Raw genomic sequence first — 17,921 nt, 5'->3', positions numbered from 1 at the left:
CGGACGACGCGGAAACCTTCTCCACCGACGAGGGCGACCCGCGGTACCGAAAGCGCGCAAAACGTGACGTCTTTGGTCCTGGGCTTACTACTGGTCAGAGCCGCTAAAAGCTTCTTTTTAGTCGAAATGCAAAATATAAGTGGCGCGAACCGTTTCAATTCTTTATAAAAGTAGTTTTTGTTCAGTATTTTAGTTCAAAAAAAGAAACGAATGCAGTTCATAAAGCACGGAAACAAGAAATGACCCGCCGACATACCCGCCACCAAGCGGTGGAAAAGGGGACGCATACTAGAAAGGAGTAGTGGGATCAGGCGCCGACACGGAAAGGTCACGGATGTACGCGGCGGCGCTGCGGTCGTTTGGGCAGGAGGATCCGACCGGCTCCGAGCGTTCCGAAAGCCTTCGGCGAAAAGCTTTGTCTTGCGGTTTGGCCGTTTCGCGGTATGGCAGCGCAAAGCAGCTCCCATTGTAAACTGATCTTTAGCCCGTGTTTGCTGTCGTTTGTGGCCAATGAAGTGTCATGCCGAATTAGTATTTAATCGCGCAGCAAATGCAATGAGAGCCGCTCTAGCTGCCCGCTGCATACAGCCTATCCAGAACATGCTTCAATGTCGCCCTCTTGCGCCGTCGACTCAGAGTGCGGCAGCCGTGAGCACTCGATAAACTCACTACCCCTCTTCTAGTTGACGGCCACTCTCAAGCAACCAAGGACGTCATAAGGGACGTTATTTTTTGCTTGTTTTTGTAATTTTAATTTGCCTATAACTTTTAAAATAAAGGGAATTTCGAGAAAAGAAAAGTTTCACTAAGTTACTACGTTCAGTGCGCTCAGGTTCGGTGCAAATTAAAAATTAGTAAAAAAATCATTGCAGGGCCCCTTTAAGCACTCACATGCTCGACAGCTGCCAATGAAACTTTGGACCACTATTCAAGAGTCGTAATTGACTCGAACCCCAGGATCGTTTTTGGTGATTAGTGGTAAAAAACGTGCCCCTAAGGACCCGAGAGCAACCTTGGTCGGCAGGGGGCAGTCGTCCAGGATGAGGGTGATCACAGCGGGGCCCAGGGGGTCCTCCATGGGAATGGCGTTGACCATCGACTTGACCACCAGGAGCCAGCCGGATTCCTTGTCTGCCAGCAGGTGCAGCTTGATCATGAACGGGGGCGGCTCCTGCTCACTGCAGGCAAGGGCACACAGCTCAACCTCAACGTGCTGTCCGAGTGCAGAAGGATATATTTGGGCTCAAATGCACACCGAGGAACCGGCCCCAAATGCCACATTCCACACTTCAAGGGACTCCAGGTGATCCGATAAAACACCGAGGAAGGTGCACCAACCATGAAAATAAAACACTGCCCAGTATCCCAAAAAATGTTCCACACTCCAAAGACAGCCCACCTCAGCTTTAGGCCATACTTCTCTGTCCACGCAAAAACACCTCAAGAGGCCACTGCTCAAGATGGCACCGCCCAGGTGACCTCGGCAGTAATGAACACTTTTCACCGCTGACATCTTGCTGTATTTGTGGGGGCTCTATACTGTGTTCAGTTGACCAAAATTGCTTTGGTACAAGGCCTATCAGTAGAAAGCATTCAAACTACATTAAAAGAACAGCCATGGTGCTGTGGCCAGTGGTGGCCATGGCAGCACTAATGAAACAGAGACGTCCGACTACGGCCTCGTTCTCGGGGACTCGAACCTGAAAAATATAACATTTTGGTTATGCTTACGGTTACAGTTTCCTGTTGCTTTCGGCTTTATTTCAGTTTTTTACGGCTTTAATTTTTACGGTTTCGGTTACCAATTACACGTTCCTAAAAACCATTTTTTTTCTTCTGTTTCTCCAATAATAATGTTTTTTTGAAATGCAAGACAGCCATTTTATAATAAACGGTTTAAAGTAGTCCCAGATATCCAACGAAGGGACATTCACAATAACAAAAACTCAAAAACGTCTTAGTACTTCTAATGGGTCAAAAGTTGCACACGTTTCTAGCTCCAACACTTGTTCACTACATCTATTTGCATTATATAATATGATACCCAAGCATACATGTTACTCCCGCTACTCGGGGATCATAGCATTTTATAGAATAAAAATAAACATCACTACTTTGTCGTTCGGCAGCATTTGTAAACAACCCTCAAAAAGTTCCCCCTGGGTGCTGGAAGAGCCATTTGCACCTTCTCGTCTCTATAGTTTGTTGCAACCTAAGATAAGCAGAAAGACTTTGCCCACAGTGAGGGAAGGAGCAGAACTATAGCCCTCCTCTAGTAAAATACTGCCAAATGTAATGAAGTAATAAAATTGGGAGCTAGGCTAGTTGGTGAAAGTCAAACCTAATGTAAATACTATAGTGCAAAGCAAGCAAGACTAAGGAGAGAAATGAACAACACAGAAAGCTGTAAAAATATGTCCTCTGTTCTAAAAGTATGTTCGTTGGTTTTGAAAGGACAGAGTTGGATGAACATCTCAGAATTCTAACTTATCAGTTAATACTATGAAGGCGACACATACTCAATACATGTAGCGACTGTAGGAGTGCGGCAGATTTAGAAATTGAGGAGTTTCATTACAAGCTCAACCACCGACTCCAAATAGGTATTCTTAAAGGGACACTGACACCCCCCAAATATTTTTTTTTTAATTTTTTGCCAGATGTTTAACATGGTGTCAGAAGACTCCCCAATCAATATTTTGCTACAGCGTCACATATATTTTCAATAAAGTAAAAATAATGCACTGCTCAAAACCAATACTGGACTGGGGAGGAAGAAGAAATATAGAGGAGGAGCATTGCCGGAAGTCACGTGGCTGTGCTTTTTAAATTCGAAAGCATTAACTGTCCCATGCAGCGATCCGGCGTTATCAGCTTTTGAAGCCGCGCCAAACGCCACCTAAACTGCCCTGTCCCAATGGAGCGAAGCCTGTCATATGTAGCAGCGATTAGATAGATAAGCTCCCATTGGCTGGCGTGTATCATAGTTTCAAGGAACGAGGCTCCCATTGGCTGCCACGCGGCATAGTTCCAAGGAACGCCACACCACAGAGAAGCCCTCTCCATGGCGGTGCAACGGCCCGGCCGCAGAGCCAGCAAAGCCCGCCCGGGCAGACTCCGGGGAGGCTCCATAGCCGAGCTCAGCGCAGCGCAGCCACTTCACGAGAGAGCGCGCTCGGCCGTCGGCCGCTACCTCGGCAGGAGCAAAACGTGGCCGTTCACGCCGGTACGCCGCAGACGAACGAAGGGAGCGGAAGAACGACATTCATGCTTTCGCATTCACAACTCATAAAAAGTGCTTAGATGTCCTTGTAATTCTTTTTTTTCTATTTATTACAGCTTTTTAGAAGTCACAAAAAAATTGATATCATATTTCTTTTTTATATTGAGTGTGTGCCTTCGATGACCCACAACCCTGATTATATTTGGTGGTTGTAACTAAACCATAGAAGACGGCGTTGTGAACCAGAGAAGAGAGTGAGCGCGACCCAAACTGGCCAGTTCTCGATCGGCGGCTTTCGGGCAGCGAATTTCGAGCCGCGAATCGTGTTCTGAATAGTTGGGCTCTCATGTGCCATGTACAAATAAAAGCCTTGGTGAGCGAAAATACCCTGTCAGTGTCCCTTTAACACTAAATTTAGATTGAACGGAAATGTATTAAAAGATGCAGCACTCACTGATGGTAACTCTGTCAAATGGCCACGACATTTCAAGGTCCCTCCTCGAGGTCATTCTTAAGAAACACTGATATTTTTATTTTTCGGTTAATATTGGTTACGGGTAAATACTTTACGGTTACGGTTTTCATAAATTTCAAATAACGATTTCGTTCCAGTTACGATTACTGAAAAAAATTAAGTTTCTAAACAGCTTTCGCTTTTGGTTACAGTTACGGTTCGAGTCTCTGCTCAATTTAGCTTCTCTACTGCGTGGGATGTCGGATATTATATCGAGGCTACAACATAAAGGCAAACTGGCAGCTCAATGAACCTTTTTCGGGTTGCCCTGTACGCATGCGCCTACTCTCGCTCGCAGTGCGTTGCTGCCATTATCCAAGGGCAGCCATGCCGTGGTACAAATAGCAGCTAAGTAACAAATGTTTGTTTAAGTTGTATTGTGATTGTGTCATAATCATGTTTCTTTGCAGTTTGCCGGTGCTGCATGGGTGACTTGTTTTTGTACATGTTGTCCAGCATGTGACCCGGTGAAGCACTGAGTCGGTATCCAAGAACGCAAAGGCAGAGGCGCAGCACTTTGGCGTGCCAAGGAAGCTTCGATCCCGCCGCGAGACCGGCGAAACTTGCTTTCGAAGAGTTGTGCCTCTGTCCTGCCGCGCTTTGCTTTCGGAAAAATTTCCACGTGTTCTCAAAGGCAAGTCTCACCGTTTACACAAGGTCCTAAAAAAACACTTATTCGGTGAATGACAACGAACGGGTAGAAACAGTGTCTTCAGCTCAATGCCGCCAGCCTCTGCAAAGCTCCAAAAAGGTGATTTTTCTGCATGCAAAATGGCTGTACGGTGGCCGCACTCGCGGAGCGGGAAAGCGCGATCCAGCAATCATCATAGAGATAAGTGGTCGTGGCCATTTGACAGAGTTAGCATCAGCGAGTGGTTCATCTGGTAATACATTTTCGTCCAGTCTAAATTTAAGATTAAGAAAACATAGTTGGAATCAGTTGTCGAGCTTATAACAAAAAAGTTCCTATTCCTAAATCGGCCACACACCTACAATCGCAACAAGCTATACATGGTATTCTAAGATCAACATAAACAAGTAATGGAGGAACTCCCTGTGGCCAAGATAACTTCCGGTTGACCAGCTTCTTGCGTATGTTTCAATGAGCAAGAATGAGCGTGTGCACCTCTTAAGTTTTTCTTGGCGAAACACTGAAAAAGGTATGTCAAAAAACGGATGTAACATACCGTAGAATACCGCACATCTGCCCATGCCACACTAAGCGCCCATACCCAAATTTGTAAGATCTGAGAAAATACGCACAGTAGATTGATATGTAAAATTGATGACCGGACAAGCGCCCATCTCCCATTTTTCTGCGATTATCTCTAAATTTTAAGTGGGCGCTTGCCCATATATTACGGTAGATCAGTGTGTGTTTCTGGACCATATGGCACCAAGAAAAGCATCGCATCAAGTTTTATTTGGCCTCCGTGGCGAAAGTTACTTGGCCCTACCTGACGTCCCAGTGGAAACTTGTCTACGGGTGCGACACTGTACAAAGTTAGACGCCCACAAATCAGCCGAGACATGCAATTGTTTCGCGTCTTTCGAGCACAGGAGAGCGCGTGCAAGCATAGCATTGCTTTGTCAAATGCGCGCTGTCGCCGTGAGTGTCTGAGCTGGCCAAAGCGAAACTATGATATGCCTGTCGGACGTAGTTGAAGGAGGGTGTGAAGAATTGTGCCACTCGTGCTCGATCGTGCCCTGGAAAAATCGAGCGATCAGTTTTCGACGACGACTAGAGATATATCTGTCGTAGTGTGTACAATTGTGCCACTCATTCTCTAAATAAAAAAAAATAAAAAAAAAGAGAGAGCAGCGTGGTTTCTGAGGATGAGTGAAAATATTGTGATTGTGACAATGTCGACCCGACCTACCGCATCAATCCCGTGAATGATTTTCACGTCCACACAGTTGCAGACACCGGCGTCAAAAGGCTATTTTAGATTCTAGAGAACTAGTTTCACGTCCGACTAGTTACGATCATGCGATACTCCTGATCACATAGCCCATTTCTTTCAACTGTTCTGTTTGGGCAGACATACACAAGCGCTTTTGTGTTTGACAGCGTGGGTGAGTAATAAAATCGAGTGGTTTCATGCCATGTTTCATGTCTCGCTTTAATCGTGTCACAAACAGACGCTTTATTGCATGCTAAAAAAAAAATCTGGCTCTCGAGCTTCGAAAATCATGTTTCTGAGATTGACGTGGAACCAAGCCCGAGGTTCGGTTCCATGTGTAAAGATCTCAAGTCCTCCACTCATATAAACTCTCAAAATTTATGTTTGTTTTCGTTTCTTAATTTGTCTGTGGATTTTTGTTGGAGTTTGTTAAGGACTCCCGTCTTTCCCCTGGTATTGAGGACATGGTGACAGGGAATTTTTCACTCGTTAAATAATAGAGACCCTAAGAAGTGCCCTGGTCCTGACGCTTTACATAATGATTTTTGAAGCGTTATGCAGAATACATGTCCAAATATCTTTGCATCCTTTTCACCGCCTCTATTCGCCATGGGTATTACCTCATCATTGGAAAGTTGAAAAAATAATCCCCATTCACAAGTCTGACAACAGAAACAACCCGCCTAACTATAGACTAATATCTTTAACAAGTACCTGTTGTAGGCTTCTAGAGCATTTAATACTTTCACATGTGTCAATATCTCGAAACTCACAATATTCTTTTCCCATCTCAGCACGGTTTTAGGAAATCATTATCAACAAGTAGGTACCCAACTTATTGAATTAATATATGAGCTCGCAAACACAATTAACAATAGGTGCCAGGCAGACGTAATTTTCCTTGATCTATCATCTATCGAAACCTTTTGATTGTGCATCACGCCCAAAACTTCTTTTAAAACTTTCTACAATCTTCAAAAATGATCAGTTAGTAAACTAGATAGCATTCTACATTCCAATAGATTACAATATGTACATTCAGGGGTGGAACTCATGAAATGTACTTGGGAGCAGCCACGGGAGCAGCTGAAACAGCTATTTTGGAGCAGGTTGGGAGCAGCTAAATCTATATTCTGGAGCAGGCTAGGAGCAGCTCGGGTCTGTTTTCATTGCACTTCAGCTTGTGTCTTAGACAAGCACGGGAGCAATTTCAATTGTGCTTAGCAGCACAGATGAACATGAGTGAATAGAAACCTAGGTAGATGGGATAACAGTGTAACAGATGCGAAAACTTGAAACGTTGCGAGCCTTAATGAGAACCAAAAAGCAAGTACCATATGTTTTTGAAGATAGTGTCCGTGACATTTTCTGAGTGGCTTTCAGCTGCTCAAAATGCAAACCAGCACTGCTTATAGCACAGCCCACACGTGCTCGACATATTAATTACATGTGCAAACCACGTGACGTGTGTAAGCAATGGGCGTGCAGTTGCGCGGAGGAACAGGGCAACAAATTTCGAGTTTATCCTATTGTACAACTCAATATCGAAGCAGCAGACTACGATTAACGGTGTTATCGTATTCTAAAGATAAGCAGGAGCAAGGTTAAAGTACGCCGAGCAGATCTACCGCTCACGTGAGAGCTGCTGGCCGGCAAGGTTTCGGATCAGACCGCATTTCAGTTCTATCAAATCACGATTGATCTTGCAGGAATGCGGTTCCAACTTCTAACAATGAAGTACTAAAAGGAATATTTTGCTAATCTGTTTTCAACTGGCTGACGTCCGGAACCCAGGCTGCAGACCCTCAGGCAATCTGACGCTTAACGACTCGACCTCACCTCGGCCGACTTGCTTAACCGCTTATGGTTGAAGAATAACAATCCAGCCGCAGATGATGTAGCGCTTGGAATCCGAACCCCCCAGTTTTTTCGCGTGCTTCAAACTTAAGATACACAGGGAAAATAAACAGAACAAAGGATTGCAAGGCTGACCAAGCTAAATGTGCTCATCGTTGCCAATCGAGTCGATAAAAACCGAAACCAAGAGAAAATAAAACTTTTTTGGGACACGTGCGATTTGGAGTCTTCTGGCCTTCTTCCTGTAACGTCCGGGGTACCTCAAGGGTCGGTTTCGGGCCTCTTTTATTTTTTTATTTTTATAAACGACATCACTAAAGATATTGAAGTACAAATTAAATTACTTGCCGATGATTGTGCTATTTATTGTGGGGTAAAATCAACTCAAGATCAGATGGCTCCTAATGAATCCTTGGTAAAAATTCAAGAATGGGCAGATAAATATGGCAAATGCAGGTAAACTACACTAAAACAGTACAAATAACAGCAGCCTGAAAAAAAAAAATCCTTTGAAGTATAATTATTCAATTATTGGGACTCCCATCAGTTATGTCGAGCAATACAAATACCTTGGAGTAACAATAACGGGCAAACTAAAATGGAGTCAGCATATTGATGATGATGTTAACAGGGCGAGGGGTAAACTTTTTACACTGAGACGTAGTTTAAAATTTGATGACAGGGAAACAAAACAAAACTGCACTCATAAGACCCATGCTGGAATATGCCAATGTAGTCTGGTAACCTAAAACCGCGGAGGGAATCGGTAAACTTGAATGTGTACAAAAACTTGCTGGGCGACTTATAATTAACAATTTTAGTTATAATATTCCTGCGTCAGGTTTACTTGCAGAGGCTGGCATACAACCGATGAAGATCAGAGCTAATCTACACAGATTATGTTGACAGCGAGATATATCACTTTTTCATCAACGGGTTCATCTAGACTCAATCATTCCAGAGCTATCAGGCAATACAAATATAAGCATGATGTATTCAACTATTCCTTTTTCCCTCGGGCAATCCAAGAATGGAATTCGTTAACGAACGAAGTAGTAACCCTTCTGTTGGTTGGTTGGTTGGTTGGTTGGTTGATTTGGTGTTCATGGCACTAAAGCTACTAAAGCCATAGGGCGCCAAAATCAAGACTATTGTTGGAAAAGGTTTAGAGAGAAAACAGAGGCTTTAGTAGCCAGTGATTAGATAAAAGATGGTATTAGGGTACCAAAAGGTAAAGAGGCGATGGGCATGATGTGTTGGTTGAGAAGGCTACAATCAGTCTAGAAAGCCGATACTATCTAAACATTTGAGAACATTAGTGTGTGTCACAAGACGATCATCACTTAAGAGCAGAGCTGGGTGTAGTGGAATATGTTCTTGATACAGTTGCGAGAAGTACAAAAGACGTTCTTCACGATAAGCAGGACATTCAACTAGAATATGTAGAATGCTTAAGGCACCGTCACACTGCTCACACTTGGGGATGTCCTCCCCACGAAGGAGGTAGCCACAAGTCAGATGAGTGTGACCAATCCTGAGCCGGCAAAGGACAACCTCAAAAAAGCATCCCTGGTGGCGTGCACTCTGCCATTGGCTCAAAAAGGTTTGATCATGTGCAACTTGTTGACGATTTCTTGATCCCATCCAGCCTGCCATTTGCACTGAATGTGACGCCTAAAAAGGGCTTTGTAGTCTGCATAAGTAATGTTGTGGAGATCAACTTCGCTTCACGCAAGTACTTGCTACGTGATCTGCTGCCTCATTGCCTGAAATGCCCACGTGGCTGGGAATTCAGCAAAATATAATTTGGTATCCCTGCCTTGAGGTAGCAACAACCTTGTTTCGCAGTTCAAGGAGCAGGAAATGGTTGAGAGGTGTTAGCGAAGAGTGCGCATGCAATGCACTGAGGGAGTCTGTGTATACGATGGAGTGAGACAGCTTTTTCTCAAGTGTATAGCCTACGGTTAGAGGCAAACCATAGAGCTCTGCTGTAAAAATAGAAGCAGATGAGTTGATTCGTCTAACAAGTTGAACAGTCGGGCCAACCATGGAACACCCAACAGCAGATTCCGTCTTGGTACCATCTGTGTAGACGCTTACATATTCGCCGTACTGACTTTGCAGTGCAAAGAATTCCTGAAGAAACACAGCATTGGGAGTACCAGCTTTCTTGCATCGCGCGAGTGAAAGGTCAGACTTGGGTGCTCCCAAGGTGCTCCCGCAGAAGTAGACTGCACTACAGGAGGCCTCCAATTGAGTCCCATATTCTCACAGGCACTTTTCAATCTCAAAGAGAAGGAAGGCACAGTTGTGGCTTTGTTTTGAAACACCCTTTCAGAGTGCATGTTTTCCATAGCCATTCGCGCAGGGTGATCAGAAATGGACTGGACTCTCAGGGAATACATAAAGCCCAATGAAAATCTCTTTTCAAGTGACAGCTCGTTGGCCTCTGCACACAGACTTGGCACAGGAGACGTGCGCAAGGCAGCCGTCGCCAATCGTAACCCAAGATGATGGATAGGGTCGAGCATTTTTAGAATGAGAGGCCTAGCTGAATTGTAAATAATACTGCCATAGTCAAGTCGTGATCGCACTATCGAGCGATATATCCTCAAAAGGGCCCTTCCGGTCAGAACCCCAGGATTGGTGGGATAGAACTTTAAGAATATTAAATGATTTGTGAGCTTTTAATCTCAGATTCTTAACATGGGCATCAAAGTTTAGTTTGCTCTCAAATGTAAGACACCGGAACTTGTGCTCAGGCTTCACAGAAACTGTGGCATTGTTTAGTGCTAGAACAGATCTCCGTGTTTCCAAGGAAAGCACACACAAGCTATTTTATCCGAGGAAAACTTAAAACCCATTTTCATTGGCCCAGGTTGATAGCTTATTGATGGTTAGAGAATTCGTAGCTCACACAGAGACAGGTTGCAAGAGGACACAGAGATCTGACGGTTGTCTACATAGAGTGAATATTGTACCGAAGCGGGGGATAGTCAATGCAAGGGAGTTCATTTTGACAATAAACCAAGTGACACTAAGAACGCCTCCCTGAGGAACACCATTTTCCTGGACAAATACTTCAGATAAAGTTGTTCCTATCTGAACCCAAAAGGTATGCCTGCTGAGGTAGGTCTCAATGGTACGAAGCATTCGACCACGGATACTCAGATCATATAAGTCCCTCAGTGAACCAAAACGCCAGGCTGTATCGTAGGCTCTTTCGAGGTAGAAAAACACAGATAGGCAATGTTGTCAATCAACGAAAGCCTCACGCACGACTGTCTCCAGCCGTACTAAATGGTCAAGAGTGGACCGAGACGAACGATACCCGCATTGGTTCAAATCTAGATGTTTATTTAGTTTCAGGAAATACATCAGTCTTCTATTAATTATTTGTTCAAGAGTCTTTCCAAAGCAGCTAGTCAAAGCGATAGGCCTATAACTAGCTGCACAGGATGGCTCCTTACCGGGCTTGAGTATGGCTATGATTGTTGCCATTCTCTACTCCAATGAAAAGTAGCCCTCAAACCAAATATGATTAAAAAGGTATAAAATAATATACCAAGTGAGGAAGGATGGAGATGTTGAAGCATATAGTAATGAATACCATCTGAAACAGGAGCCGATGACTTAGAGTTTTGGAGCACTATGTTCAGTTAGTTTAAGGGAACAGGGTAGGCCCTATTACTCCCATGTGTTTCAGCCTATGTATGTGACCCTTTTTCTCGGGATCTGGTAGGGTTAGAGGATTCATGTTGGTATCATTGTATTTAGCTTTCCGAGTTCTCTTTACTGAACTAGAATTATTGTTATATATATTTTAGTTATTTTTTGTTTTTGTTTTTACTAGACCCTCCTAATTTTAATGTCAAAATGGACTATAAACAGCTTGTCAAACAAAATTGCCTTGATTAATTTCCATAATTCTAGTTCAGTAAACTCCCCCTCGTGTTGTCTTGTTAGTAGAAAAAAATAATACTTCTAGTGTTTATGGTTTCAGAGAAAAAGGGTCAAACGTCGCAAAAAACTTATGTTTTGAGATAATTGACTTTGAAGTGAAAAAAGGCGTTTTATAATATACTTGCACTCTAGATATGCCTGCTGATGTATCAGTTCGGTAGCTACCAGATAGGTTGTCACCTCCTTAGTCAATATTTAGTTTCTTTGTTTGCTGTCTTGCTTTGTGGGCCCCTTTTGTGACGAGCTGTGTAGCCCTGTCTGCAAAGTAAAGTCGTTGCCGGTCAACGTCCCGCAACCACTGCACCGTGAATCATCCTGGTGAAACACCAAGTAGAAGCCCGAAGTTGTCCGTTTTGACGTCTCTCTAATCGGTGGGTTCAACAGCACTTTTCACAGTTCAGAAAGTAGGTGCAGGCGACGCCAGCTCTTAGTGCTGCTTTTTCAACCAACCGCAAGTCCCCACCGCACACTTTACACAACCAGCTTTCGGCGACGCTATAGACCGTTTTACTGAAAGAGGGCGAGAGAGAAAAGGGGAAAGGGCTACCGGCGCTTTCCCCCTTTCTGATTGTGTAGAAAGAGTGAAAGTCCCGGATGAGAGGCTTGGCCGGTGTTGGGTGTCTGCTGTGCCCCAACTTCGTTCGCGCTTTCTCTTTTGTTTTGAACTCGCAAACTTAATTAGAGTAACGGGCTTCAATGGCAACAGTTCCCCGGTCATCGGGACACCATTGCTCGGTCATAGGGTGCACGAATAACGACAGAAAGCGTCGAATACTGTCCGAGGACCTATGTAGCTTGCAATGAATCCGGCAAGGCGAGAGCGGCTGCAATGTCTTTAAGCTCCATCGCTTTCCACATGACCCCGGTCTTGGCGGCAGTGGGTTGCGTTCGTAAACCGAAAAGACATATCCTCAACACCATCTTCTCGACTGCGCCCGGAACAGCTTGTGAATCGAGCGCGCACCGAACGCTGTACCGCCGATGAACATGGGGTACGCTCGCAAGGTGCGTGCCAGTTTTCTCGTTATAATTGCTGTTTTAGCTTGTAAAATTTTGTAACTGAATTTATCTTAATATTGATAATTTGCAGTGGTGACTGACTCGATTTTATCATTTACAACACTTAGTTGAAGGCTTATTTCCGCCGCCGGGTGAGGCTAGAAATTGTTGAAAAGGTAGTTCTATCGGTTTTTCTGAATAGCGATCCCCTGTGCGATGCCAGAGAGCCGGCAAAAGCGCTCCTTGGCGTGCCGCTGGTGGGTTTTTTGGGTTGTTTCCGTTGATTGGGCGCTTTGAAGCGCTGGATAGTCGCTCCAGGGTACGACTCGCGTGTTGCGATCTGCGTCGTCGAGCCCAGTGTGTACGTTTCTTTGTTCGAGTCATGGCATCCGCCAGTGCGGCAACGGGGGGAACAGGGGCAGCGAACGTGTCAGTGATAGAAATTGGAGGTTAGTACTCAAAACGTTGCATCAAATAGTAAAATAATTCGTGGCTGCTTGGACGCTTTCTGCGGTTCGATATAAGCACATCTGAAACGTCTTCGTCGTTCATCCACAATGAAATATGAGGACACGGACATGCAAGATAAAATCAGCGCAGCAAAACGATATGTAGCAGCTCCGGGTGTTTACAAAAGTTAATTGAGGTTCCCGTTTCGTGTATCGCTTGTTGATTACTAAAAACGGCAGCGTTGAAATGGGTCTATTGCGAGCAAAAATTTCTGAACGGTTTATCATTTCCAGTCACGCGGAAAGCGGTGGAGCTTCAAAACATTGCAGCCGCACGTGCCTTGCCGAATTCCATGCAAGCTACGAAGTCCTTGGGCGGTATTCGACGCTTTCTGTCGTTATTCGTGCACCCTATGACCGAGCAATGATGTCCCGATGACCGGGGGACTGTTGCCATCGAAGCCCGTGGCTCTAATTAAGTTTGCGAGTCTAAAACAGAAAAGAAAGCGCGAAAGAAGTTGGGGCACAGCAGACACCCAACACCGGCCAAGCCTCTCATCCGGGACTTTTACTCTTTCTACACAATCAGAAAGGGGGAAAGCGCCGGTACCCTTTCCCCTTTTCTCTCTCGCTCTCAAAATGGCGCTACCCACGATAAAACGGTCTATAGGACAGAAGGTCGATGTCAATCAGTTCATAGCTGCAGTCACTAACACTTGCCTTCAGCTCTTCAAAGCGTACTGCCGTGTGCGACAGCTTCGAAGAAGACGCACACGTGGTAGCCGCTGCGTCAGGCATCAGAATGCGTTGCGGGGACTCGGCGGCATGAGAAATTGACCTATGTCGACTACCCTGGAAGCGACGCTTTTGAAATACCTTCTTCGTCTTCGTCATTTGATTAAAATTCCAAATCCAGTGTTAATGTAAACAATAAATTACCTTGCCCGTGCAAGCATGCCGAAGCAGAAGGAAAAGTTTGCGCATCGCGACCGATACCGGCAGTGTCAGAGGATTTATGGGGCTAACAAGGTAAAAGCTAGACAGGTTTTTGCTGTTGCTGGACGAGCAATAAACATTCCGCTAAACCTAGAGAAAACCTGCGATTTTTTTTACTGTTTTTCTTTTACAACATAGAAGAGATACAGATCAGGCATAGATGAAAGGGGGCGTGGTCGGTCACCACCTAGGTTTCGGAAAAGGTCATTTTTCCTGTAGCTAAATCGCGCACGCGCAAATTACACAGTCAGCATTGTTCGGGAAAGACTGGGAAATCCAAATCCCTAAAAAACGAAAAATCAATATTTTTCAAAATTTTGCCCTACCCTGTTCCCTTAAGGTAAGGGGTGCATTACGAGCTTTGCGTTCACCACCAAATGTTTTCAGTACCATACTTTCAGCTTTCCTTTTATGTTGCAGAAATGCAGGTGGATAGTGCTGAGAGCTGGAAATAAATTCAAAATGCTCGCCAAGGATGTTGCCCTGCTCTCCAAGATTGCTTGGGCATTTCCCATTTCTAGAAAGAAGTGGAATGGTGAAAGCATGATATGAGCCATTTACTTTATAAATCCTGTCCCATACTTCTCTGGGAGAAGTACTGCTATTGATAGAGGACGCATATTTTTTCCAGCTCTAGCGTTTTGCTTTGCGACGAATGTGCCTACCACGAGCTTTCATTTTTCGGAAAGATATCAGGTTATCCCGAGTTGGATAACGTCTTAGAACACCCCAAGCTTTGTTTTGCTGTTTGCGACTCTCGTTATAGTTTTCATTCCACCATGACTTCGGTCGTCTAGGAAGTTGTCCGGATGACCGAGGGATTGAAAGTGACGCTGCAGTGAGAATATGGGATGTTAAAAGATGATTGAGCTCACCAATCAAAAGCTGATCGAGGTGAGAATAGGCCAGGAGTGACAATTGCTTAAAAAGGCTCCAGGCTGCTTTTTGAGGCTTCCAGCATGGATGGCGCGTGGGTGAAGACTGAGGAGTGTCTTTACATTCTAAAATAATGGGGAAGTGGTCATTCCCGTAGTGATTCTGTTCAACAGTCCATGAAGAGAGAAATAAATAAATAAAAATCAGGTAGCAGATTTGCACTGCCAATAGAAAGATCAATGCAAGTAGATGACAAGGATGATGAACTAAAATATGTAGGATGACCAGTGTTAAAAATGCTTAGCGGATGTGAAAATAATATGGATTTGATTATCTTTCCGCGTGTGTCTGTATAATCACTACCCCAAGGGTACTTACTATGTGCGTTAAAATCACCAAGTAAAAGAAAGGGCTCTGGAAGTTGGCTTAAAAGGGAGTCGAGATCTTGTCGCTTCAGAGAAAGAGAAGGTGGAAAGTACACTGGACATAGAGTTATGGCTTTATGCAACAAGAGATGAACAGCGATAGCTTCGAGTGGAGTCTGAAGCGGAACCTCTGCACATGGAATATGTTTTGGAAGCACCACCGCAACACCGCCACAAGAAATGGACGTGCTAGGATGGTGTTTACAAAACACACTGTAGAGTCTCGGAAAGTTAGTGTAAGATGTATTCAAGTGTGTTTCCTGCAAGCATAAGGCCGATGCCTAAAGGCCTGTTCACACTCTTGCAACCGAGTATGACCGAGAGAGACAAGACCTGTTGAAACCTCTTAAAATTTGACGAAAAGGCAAACAGCGCACAGTAAACGGGGACTAAAGGAAGTGCAAACAGGGCAGCGCTTGTCCTGTTTGCACTTCCTTTAGTCCCCGTTTACTGTGCGCTGTTTGCCTTTTCGTCAGTATGAACCAACTAACCCACGGAGCTTCAGACATCGTTAGAGTTCGGCTATTATCGTCACCGATTGAAGACGAGCCATTACCCAAATGTTTGGCGATGCCGATTGTCATGAAGCCGATCACTCGACTCGGGCTCGTGACAATCTAGTATGTGACGGGGAAACTTGACTTGCGGTGTGAAGTCATGATGTCATGTGAAGTCACTGTGTCAACAACGCTAAGAAATCTAGATACATACTCAATTTAAATCAACTTGACTCAGTGAGTCACTGGGCCACGTGACGTGACATTACTTGACAGCATGTCTTGACACCATGACATCACATGAGCACATACAAAAGCGCCACAAAAAACCCACATTTTCGCATACATTGCTATTCTGTACACGAGGACTGGATCGCATTGAAATTCAGCTGCCATTTTTTATTCTCAAATATTTATTTTGTAATACTACAAAAAAATTAAAAAAAACTAACGTGAATTGTGTTGATCCGGCTATTTTTATAATTTTTTTACGGTTCAGTTCCAAGATGGCGGCAAAGATTTCGGTTCGGGGTTCGGTTCGGTGTTGGTTTGACTAAAGATAACGGTTTGGTTTGATTGACACTTTGATTCCCTCGTCTCAAGGTAGAACAAAACTAATACCTCGGTAAGACTGGCTGATATAGTACACTTCAACGGTGTGTACTTTGCCTTTAGTGTCATTTGTGTAGTGTGCCACACAACTTCAAGTTGAAGAACACACTCGGCTTCAAATGAGTTTGCGTATTGTTCTTTGTCCTTATATTGCCTTGTGAGGATCGATCAGAATCATCCTATTGGAGAAAATATTGTCAATTAACGTAACTTGTTCTTGTATAACGGGTCTTTATTAAAAATATTAAATATTGCTGGAACATGTACGCTTTTACTTTAACATTTAAAGTGTCTTACAGTACCCTACCCATCGTTATTGTCATCATTTACAAGCGACATTAATTTATCCCGATTGGCACGGAAACACCTGAAGTGACATTCGGCGAGCTGAAGTGCACTAAATGAGCCCGTGTGACAGGGGTATAAACCCAAGTGTTTGCTGGACGAGATGCCCGCCTTGACCAGTTAACTTACGACAAGTTTTCGGCATTGAGAAAGGGCCGTCCCCTCTTCTCGACAAGCGCCGGGTATCGCGAGAGGCCTTCGAGAGCGCTTGCCAACGCCAAGCAAGCCATTCCGGCGAACCTACTTGTCTACCAGAGTCCTGATGATGGACAGCGTCTCAAGGATGAGGTGCTCGACGTAGCTGGGCGCCGCCAATGAGCCCCTGGTGCCGTGCCAGCCGAAGGTCGAGCTCGAGCGACGTCGCTCGGAGCCGTCGCTCCCGACCTCCGCGACCAGCGAGCTCTGCCTGCGGCGGTAGCCGCCGTTGCTGGCGTCGTCGGACGCGCCCGACTTGCGCTCCTTGCAGACGCAGCAGAAGAGATTTCCCATCGCCCGAGTGGCCTCGCTAGAGGCCTCGAGCGTCCTGTGGCAGGTCAGAGGTCCGCGGCATGTCACGAGGCGGGCGTCCGGGCGTGGTGGCTCTCCAGCACCGACGTGGACCATCTGTCGCGGCGACGGCTCGGCTCCTTCACATGTCGGACTGGCCAAAACACTGCAGCGGGCCGGGGACCGCGCATACCAGCCAAGCCAGAAGAAGCTCTTGTGGAGCCGGGGTGCACGTCGCTCCCTCGGTCGAGCGTCGCTCGCTTGAGGGACCCGCTAACCTGGACGGCGGCTCCGTTTTCCTCGAGCGGGATGACGCGAGCGTTGACACACGCTCGCTCCCAAGGGGGCTTCGACTAGACGCGATCCATGCGAGAGTAGGGGCGCCACATCGTGGGTTGAAACTACTCGGCTCTTCGAGGAGGCTCACGTTGTGTCAAAGGTCCGCGTATACCTGAGAAGCTCATGTAAACACCCAGCGGCCAATGCCTCCCTCGTCCGCTGTCGCCATCACCGCCATCACTGTACCAATAAGCCTGTGGTAATCGGGAAACATGGTGTTGAGAATATCGAGAATATCATGTATAACAGCAGGCAGCGCCCCTCACCACATATCGCGAACTAAACCACATTTTATGCATTTCCAGGGGATCACATTCAGAAAACAAAGCGTTTTTCACGTAGGGGACTGTTTATTGGAACTCTGCATGGTATATTTTAATAAAAAATAACAGGAATATTGAGGGCACTTGTAAAACGCGATGTCCGACCGAACCAT

At 45.3% G+C, this 17,921-nt stretch overlaps 1 protein-coding gene across 2 annotated transcripts in view; it reads right to left on the bottom strand.

The window, feature by feature from the left end:
• The window catches only part of LOC8031949 (RING finger and SPRY domain-containing protein 1), a 34,632-nt gene extending 16,946 nt beyond the window's left edge, over nt 1–17,686 (bottom strand). Inside the window, exons 1-2 of one of the 2 annotated variants that reach the window (XM_029995447.4) lie at nt 16,905–17,686; nt 1,013–1,178 (exon numbers count right to left, since the gene is read on the bottom strand). In XM_029995447.4, coding sequence (XP_029851307.3) covers nt 1,013–1,178; nt 16,905–17,263 — 525 coding nt within the window. In that variant the 5' untranslated portion in view covers nt 17,264–17,686. The remainder of the gene's footprint in view (nt 1–1,012; nt 1,179–16,904) is intronic. The other variant, XM_029995448.4, reaches the window with a different exon arrangement.
• Nucleotides 17,687–17,921: the final 235 nt, after the last annotated feature.

Source organism: Ixodes scapularis, unplaced genomic scaffold (genome assembly GCF_016920785.2).
Source record: "Ixodes scapularis isolate PalLabHiFi unplaced genomic scaffold, ASM1692078v2 PGA_scaffold9__187_contigs__length_104089568, whole genome shotgun sequence".
NCBI lineage: Eukaryota > Metazoa > Arthropoda > Arachnida > Ixodida > Ixodidae > Ixodes > Ixodes scapularis.
Note: the sequence above shows the minus strand (reverse complement) of the source record. Positions and strands in the feature narration are given on the sequence as shown.